General features: G+C 33.3%; 1 protein-coding gene across 1 annotated transcript; it reads left to right on the forward strand.

Annotated features, from left to right (window-relative positions):
• The first annotated feature begins 392 nt into the window (after positions 1–392).
• On the forward strand, positions 393–7,949 carry LOC119191233 (methenyltetrahydrofolate synthase domain-containing protein-like). The gene is made up of 2 exons (XM_037445143.1): positions 393–584; positions 7,694–7,949. Exons 1-2 carry the CDS (start codon positions 545–547, stop codon positions 7,924–7,926), a joined length of 273 nt encoding a protein of 90 aa, XP_037301040.1. The 5' UTR covers positions 393–544; the 3' UTR covers positions 7,927–7,949.
• The last annotated feature ends 976 nt before the right edge of the window (positions 7,950–8,925 follow it).

The following is an 8,925-nucleotide window of genomic DNA, read 5'->3' on the forward strand; positions in this document are numbered from 1 at the left end:
GGAAAATCTTCTAAAGTTTCGCGCCATTTTTCACAGTTCGGATACACAATCTAAAATTAGAATACGTTTTGTTGTTTATTTTTGTAAATGAGAACAAGCTTATTTATTTTATAATGTTGGTACACATGAAAAAGATTAGCAAAATAGTCTAATAGTTAGTCGATATATTTTATAAACTCCGTAAGTAATGCATCGTTTTTAAATAAACTAAAAGATTGTGGAAATAGTATATTATAATAAAGCATTGGATCTTACCCATTTTTATTACATATATAACAGTATTTGAAAGTTAAGTACAAAATAAAAAAAAGACTATAATTTACAAACCATGAACAAAATGAAAGGAACCTTTTATGAATACTTTCACAGCTCTATACCGTTTTGTGCCGCTATGTTGGTGGCATTTGTTTTTTATTCGCGTTCTATTTTTGTGTGTGACGGTTCCGTCCAGCGAAAGAATCTATTTTCCAAGTAATTTTGATGATTTTCGTGTAGATCATCGAAATACGTTGAAGAAATCTCCTGATTGCGGTAAATAATCACAATGCAGAACGGAGACGGTACGCCGACGGCCGCGGATACCAGTAAGTTTCTTATTTGTTGTTCAAAATAATGGAATAACAATAGTTTATTTCACTCATTTATTTATTTTCCGGTGAAAATTTTATTGTTACGCGTTAGAAAGCGTGTAAAAGAGTAATTTTACATCGATACACTCATTACACATGTTTTTTAAAGTACCCGCACATAAGTATAAATAATAGCTGTTTCTATATAGTATGGAAGTAATGAATATAATTTAGAGCTCATTGCGATATTAATTTCACTTAGTTACGATTGTTTCGTGCATCGTTTGAAACGATTTGGGTTGTTTCCTCGACTTGTAATTATTACTAGTGGGTATGTTAATTAGAGTGTGAAAAGTGACTCAGATATTCCAGCCTACCTCTGGTAAAAATGCATTTGATTTATTAGGCAGCTAAATAGCACGGTATTTTAAACCTATCGTGATGAGCGGACGATAAAATTGTGAGAAAGTGCCACTGCATGTTGCAATAAAATATACTACCTACCTACTGTGTATAGATATTGTGTACTTAAATGCTAATCATGAGGTCATATATGATTTTCTATTTGCGTTGAATCATCGCCGCGAAGGTCTCTGAGGAATATGTTTGCTAGCATGATATATTTGATATTATTATCACAGTTAAGGTATGTAGCACCATGAAATGTTCTAGAACAGTTGGCAAAATTCAAAACTACCCTCACAAGCTAATTAACAATCTCTTAAATATTGAATTATATTTTATTTATCTTTCTTAAATAATTACCAAGTTTATAAAAAAAAAACTGTTATCTTTAACTTAATTTACTGTGATATAACAATAAATTTGCAATTATTAATTTTGATTAATTTTATATTTACATATATATTTCTAGATGTGATTAAAAAAATTATGAATTTATTATCTATATTTTATTTTTAACATAGAACATTCAGTGCAATATTTATACAACAAACACCTGTTGCATTTGAAAACTGTAACCAAGGATTTAAAGACTTATGTATTAGCCAATAATGATGAACATTACATTCTTACATACACACAAATTGCATTGTTCAAAAAATATTTCATTACAACACCAGTTTTTTAATTAGTTGCTTTAAACAAACAATAAATAAACAAGATATTATTGGCACCATAAAAAAGTGAAAAAGTATAGAATGTGTGAATTCCACTGTCACTAAAGTGGGTGGATTAAAAGACATAGGTCATGGTTGATGTATTTGCATTTTGTCTGCTACCTACACTACAATTCACACTTTTAAATCATTAAATTTTATTAGTTTAGTTATTTATTCATGTAATAAAGATTTAAATACTGGATCTATTTGACTTACCGGTTGGCCTGAATTTCATGAGATTCTACAAACAATATAGGAAATAATTATAAAAACAGTTCACATATTTATTACAGTAAATAAAATTATGTTGTCTCAGCAACTATAGTTACATAATGTAATGTTATTTGTTTATTTCTATAAATAGCAATAAAATTTATGACAAGCCAAATGACTTTAATGTCTACCTACATTATCTTGATATTCTAGATTTACTTTATGCAAAATTTTTAAATACAATCTTGTACAAGTTCCTCGGCAACATTAAATTATTTTTCTTGTCAACAACTCCACCTTAATCAAAATGAAATTATTGACAATAATACTTTAACATTAAACATGAAAGTTTGTATTATATTTTGAAATTGATTAAATGATGTCATTAAAATAAAATATAAAATAATTTGATAGTTAATTTAAAAAAAATTAGTTTAAATGTATCAAAAAATGTTAATCATGATTACCATTTTAATTCTGTAATTATTCTTCTTCGAAATGCTCTTAACACACCCCAGGGTGGAGGACGTGTTTTTTTCGTACACATGTTGCAAAAATAATGCTTGCTTTTTCCGGCCGGCCGCGTTTGACGTCACCACGTGTCTCCCTGAGGGATAATGTTATGTTCTATATTATGATGTATGGTTATAAGTAAAATGGCTAAAACATTCACTATAAAGTTACATAGAAACTATTGAAATTATCTATACATATTATATAACAAAAGTCCCCAAAAGCTGTTGGTCTGTATGTAATACATTTTCTGAAAATCTACTGAAAGAAGAGGTTTTTATGAAAATTGGCATGGAGATAGTTAAAGACCCTGGGAAGGTTAACGGCTATCCCGGGAAAATATATAGGAGGAGGACTTTTATCCCAGAAAACTCCTACACGCGGGCGAAACCGCGAGCAAAAGCTACTGATAAAATATTATTAATTGTTTTTATTTTAATTTAATTTAATTTAATTGTGCATCATAATCTTAGAATTTTAATAAAAAAAAAAACAATCTAATACTTTACAATAATAGTAGCACCCCTTTGCTAAATTGTTTAACTGATGAAAGGTATATTTTAGGGTTAATACGTACCTATTTAAAAAAATACGATATAATTATGGTCACGCCAAGTTTTAAATAACATTAAGTAAATAGTTTTAGTCTAACCAATATTCTTAAATGTTAGATCGTTAAAAATTATCGGCAGGTTACTAAACTTAGACGTAGATTTGAAAGAAACATAAAATATTTACTACATACAGGTAAAATTTAGTTTACTGCATATTATGTATTTTATAATCAAAGAATTATAATAATTTATTTCTCATACAAGTTTTGTATCAGACTGTTGAAATAATTTAGATATGTGACGAAACCTTTATAATATATTTTTACGCATTGTAATTTTTTTTAAAGTACAAACACATTCGAATACGTACGGTAAAAGAAAACTTAGGGCTTTTGCAAACAAGAATTTCGATATTTCATTTTTGTGCACAATAATAAAAATATGAATAAGTTATTATTGTTAAATTGTATAGTGCGATTTGAACGCGACCTTGCAGTTGTGCAAACCTTTTCGTTGTACCTACGAGTCAATATTTTTTTTTAAATTTTAGTAATTTACGTTAATTTTAGAGGCATAACTAAGTCACTATGCTTAAAAGATCAGCCACGACCGTGTTGATGCCACTGTATCTATGCTTCTGATTTACTAAACGCCATTGCCGCTTGCCCAATAAATCACCCGTTAATTCGTTAATGTCGTAAATGCACCCACAAATCCTCCGGTTTTTTCGATTGTCATAAAAGCACTAGAGAAACCAACCACTGTGTCTACTTTTGCCTACCTTCTTAAAAATCATCATTCAATCATCAATTGGGGGCAAATTATATTCAATATTTCTCCGGATCACCTTGTCTTTTACCTGTCTCACGGTCTTACGATTAAATAAGAGAATATGCGGATAATAAATGTATTTCAAGGCTGCTTCTCATATTGCAGGATGTAATTCGACTCTGGTGCATAATGCTAGCTGAAGACGTTGCCTATTTTACGTCTATAAGTTTCTCTAGTTAACAACACGTTGTACTAAAAATATTTATTACTCAGAATTTTTAGTAACTAAAATCAAGTGTCGAGAAAACAAGTTCTCTAAAATGAGCATTGTTGAAAGTCTAATCCGTCTAGCATACAGCATTGCACGAGCATGAGTCATGAATTGTCACTTTTAAAAGTAATACTGAGTTTTTTTCCAGCGCAGCAACTTTAGATTGGACAAAAACGCGTATCCTGCGCACGTAATACTCCTTGGCCATGAAAATCAAATCTCCTATAAGTGATCTTATAATCTTCAAAGTGGTAGAGCCGTCTGTAGTCATATTTGTCTACAGCATCAATGGGTTCGCTTGACCAAGGTTGTACCATTATCTCATAGAAAACGAAAGTTTAATGGGAAATCTTTTCCGGAGGTTGAAACCCCTTTTTCTTTTTAATCCCTATTCTCGACTTAAAGTAGGCAGTGCATCCATAATTCTTCGCGCATTGTGGGTGTTTAAGAGCGGTGCATAATCAAGATGCACTTGCTTTGACGTCGGCCTATCTTATAAAAAAAATCTAAAACAAATTACAACGCAGCGAAATCAACTGCAAGCAATAGAATAAGGTTCATATCTCACTGCATAATACACAATAAAATTCCTCTTAGAAGGAATCTGTTACTAAGCTAGTATTGTACGGAATTTTAGCCCCTTTTGTTCGAGGAGCATGAAAGTGCGCTATTATCGCATTGTAGTGAATTCGCGCACAGCAAAGGTGATATGCGCATTGTGCTTGGTACATTGTAACCGTATACTTGTGTAGTGTGTACTTATATACGTTTGTTTATAGTTGACGGATTGCCACGCTTGTTGCTGATTTGAGTTATATTGCAGAGATAATGTCTTGAATAATCAGTTTCTGGTTTGTCGATAATTGTTTACACTTCATTATCATTGGTAGTGTTATGAATAAATTTAATTATTTTAGCATTGCTTTTTAGATTTGTAACTCGAAAATCAGTTTCTTGGATCGTGGCATAGATATACATATACGAATTAGCAGGACGTTGACCACAGAATAACTTAATATCATATATATTTTATAGATATATTTTGATCACGGCTTCCGCGTATTAATGTTTGGTGAGACGGAATGCAATAAGGGGTGATAGTTAACGCTACTAGATTTCTAAGCATACGGATTCAACAAGACTTTTAAAATATCTTGTTTTTCTTATTCCTCGCAAAAAAAAAAACAGACGAATTGTCAAGAACCATTCATTCCTCAATAATTGTTTCGCCAAGAGATCTTCTTAAAGCGTATGCAAACAGGAACGGAATGGCAGAGATTTGAACGAGTGTTGTGTCTTAAAAGTTTCAAAATGCTAGGTTAGGATTTGGTGTTATTATCGACAATTGCACAAAGATGCACATGCTTATAAAGGGTTAAAAGAAGATTTGCAAAGTCGCTTGTACCGTATCACGTCACGGCATCTTTCGGCGTGCCGCTGCATACCGTAGTGCGATGCAGCATCCCGCCGCGAGATCGCGCGCTGACCATTGCGTGTCAAAAAATCCCTTTCAATGCCACGGAATCAATTTAAATTATTGGAATTTATGCCGTATTCCTACTAGATTAATCTGAATAACCTTTGGTAAAAATTTAAATCCTCTGCCATTCCGTCTCAGTGTGCGTAGGCCTTTTTTATTTTACTATGACTTCATTTCAACTTTATTTGCTTGAATAAGAATAACCAAAACCGGAATGGAAAAAATAGTCGTAGTACCTGTTACTCGTCTGCGACATGTCTATAATGCTCATGATGCAACGTCGATGAGTAAGCGATTCTAATGTGTCTGAACTGAATGCAACGAGCTCAATTGGACGAAATTGGAAAATGTAGCGTTCGGTTATGCATTTGACTGAACTATTTTGGTTTCTATGACCTTCAGTTCGATATAATATGTAATCTATATTTTAATCATGGATATATACCCTGTGGGTAAAATTATTACATTATAATTTTAACCATTTCTATCCAAACATTTTCATAAAATTTTGTAGTATTAATTGGTAGATTAATATAATGTGTATAATTTTAGTAATATACCAAAATTTTTAACGTCGATATCGATTGTTCTATCTATAAAAAACTTACAATGACACTAAAGTCATCTTCATTCATCTAACATCATTGATGTGCTTTTATCATTAGATAATCTGTTTTTGGTAGTTTGGTTCCAGTCCCGACAAAGGGAGATCCCATGGCGGGCGTCAAGGGTCTAAGTGATCTGATTCTGACTAGAATGTCATCATCGACCTTATGCTGTTGCTTACAAAGATACAGTTGACTGTGCCTCGGTGACTTAATTATTGTACTACACGGTACGAGTATAACCACCGCGCTGAGGTCCTGGGTTCGAATTTCGGATCGAGACAAAAATAAATGTGACTGGGTTTTTCTATCTTAAAAAAAATACTCAGTCGCAGCTCAGAGTCAGGAAGTTGGCGGTGTGATACCTCCATGCCTCGGAAAGCACGTAAAGCCGTTGGTCTTGCGCCTGATCGCTCTCCGGTCATGTCGGATTGCCGTCTCACCGGACTGTGAAAGTGAAGGAATAGAGAGTGCATCAGTGTATTTCGCACAGACTTCTGCACTATAATATGTCCTGCATACTTGGCTGATTTCTATTGAGACTGGCCGCCCTGGCCGAAATTCGGTTAGGAAGGAATCACGTTGGGCCCTAAAAAAAAGAAACCAGCAAAAGCCTGTTTACTATATTAAACTACATATAAATCCGAGCCACAACCAAATACATTTTATTTCAGGTCGATCTGTGTATTACACATTGTAATTTTTTCTACTGAGCTACTATTCACAAAAATCAGCGATGTGTATCATTGCAATCTTCAAGAATAATTACATTTCGACAGTCGTAAAATTCGATTTTTTACCATATTCATTAAAGGCATTGTAAAATATTTGACATAATACCGCGTGTCTATTGTTATCGTTAACTAAATGACGGAAATAGAAAGTCGGGAATCTTGTTTTTAAATAAATAAGTATAAAAAATATTGAAATATCGGATCGCTTGGTCAGCCCAGTTTGTTAGTATTTAGTTTCTAGAGAGTGCGCCCATCTTGAAATGCATTAGTTCTGGTAGCATATTTTGTGTATTCGCCAGACGATTTGGCGAGTGTTTTCGAGGCTATAGCTCTAATAAATTAATATAAATGAGCTCGCAATAAGTGCTTTACGGTAAACGATGGACATGTTTATCTATTTCATAGTATCGTTTATTAGGATTTTATTAGCTTGTATTGGCAATAGTTGTTAAAATCGCCAGCCATTAAATCTTCAAACAAATTTTACGAAATTTACCCGTTTTATACAGATCCAAATGCTGTTATTATCTACCGCCGTCCACTGTCATGTTTTAATCATTGCTTCGCGTAGGCGTTTTAAATGTTAAAATATGTGTTTATATTCTTTGTATGGTTTTATATTTAAATTTGTGAGATCTTCATACATTATCCATTGATCAACTCCTTTTCTGTTGTCTTTAGAATTACACCTAAGTACAGTTATACTGGAAAGAGATTTGATAGAATATTGTTTACTTGAACCTGTGCAAAAACAATGAATGAGAGCACATGATAACACTTCATATTTTATGTTTTTTATTTCACTTCCTATAATTTGTAAGCAATATACGCAAATACCAAAACAATAAGCATTAATTTGCAGCCAAAAAGACACTGCCCGAGGAGGTGACGAAACAGTCGTACCGGCTGCAAGTATGGCGCCACTTGGAGACGAGCGGGCTGGCTATGTTCCCGCGCCCCGTCTACAACCGCATCCCGAACTTCAAGGGCGCGGCGGAGGCGGCGGCGAAGTTGGCCGAACTGGACGTGTTCAAGAACGCCACCACGGTTAAAGTGAATCCGGACAAACCGCAGGAGCCTGTGCGGTCAGTATGACTTACTAAATCGTTTATTGTAGGATAAATAGGGATATTTAATTCTTATACGTTTTCAAGAGCGTGTCTCCATAGACGTAGAGAATGGACTTAGACCTTTCTGGATATCAGTTCAATGAATATGGAGCTGTAAAATGTGAAGCAAACGTGACAAAGAATAGATTTACAGATTTTATTTTTACTACATAAATTCTTATAAAATTAGTCCCATGACTTGCCTGCAGTTTTGACTTGTCGAAATGTTAAAATTGTTTCCTTATTTCGAGAGGAAATTATTCTAAGAACTAAGAAGTTATTGAACTTATATTATGCACTGCACTGTAACGAACGTTATTTTTCATTGTGTTATGTTTCAGTCAGTACTTTTAAGATTAAACCTATTTAGCACGGTTATAATGAAAATTATTATTTTTGTGGTTTTCCGATATAGTAATTCATATCCCTATATTTGATCCCTATAATTGCCTTTAATGTGTAGAGTTTTGTGGGTATGTACTGGATATATTTTGTACCTAGTTCGATAGCAGCCATAATGCACATGGAAAAAAATACCATACTGGTCAGTTTGAGAAGTCGCGTTCCCTTATCAGCTGCTGTACAATTTGGCTTAATACAACAGTGCCGTCAAGAAGGGTTACAATAACGACACTAATCAAATCAAATGGCCACTATCTGCCGTTCAATAATTGATCTTAATCGCTTATTTCGATCCATCGCGAGAGTGGACTAATCGAAACAAAAGATTTTTTGAATTGCTTACAAGTAACGTATTTTGATTGGTTTATTTTTGGGATTGGAGAAGATTAAGAATGGGATTGTATATTTAAAACGGACGTGTTTCGTGAAATCAGCTGAGACCATGAATTTTGCCTGATATGGCGATAGACTTCTATCACATAATGGGACGGAACACACAACCGAAAAGTGCCCCGGTTGTACTGCCTACCCATTTGGGAATAAATGTGTGATAAAAAAAACTAATATAATCTAAAAACGAACT

Source organism: Manduca sexta, unplaced genomic scaffold (genome assembly GCF_014839805.1).
Source record: "Manduca sexta isolate Smith_Timp_Sample1 unplaced genomic scaffold, JHU_Msex_v1.0 HiC_scaffold_1229, whole genome shotgun sequence".
NCBI classification, from domain to species: Eukaryota; Metazoa; Arthropoda; class Insecta; order Lepidoptera; family Sphingidae; genus Manduca; species Manduca sexta.

Coding starts and splice junctions, on each gene's coding strand:
- LOC119191233 (XM_037445143.1), top strand. CDS start 545: ATGCAGAACGGAGACGGTACGCCGACGGCCGCGGATACCA. Junction 585..7,693: donor GCCGACGGCCGCGGATACCA/GTAAGTTTCTTA, acceptor ATTAATTTGCAG/CCAAAAAGACACTGCCCGAG.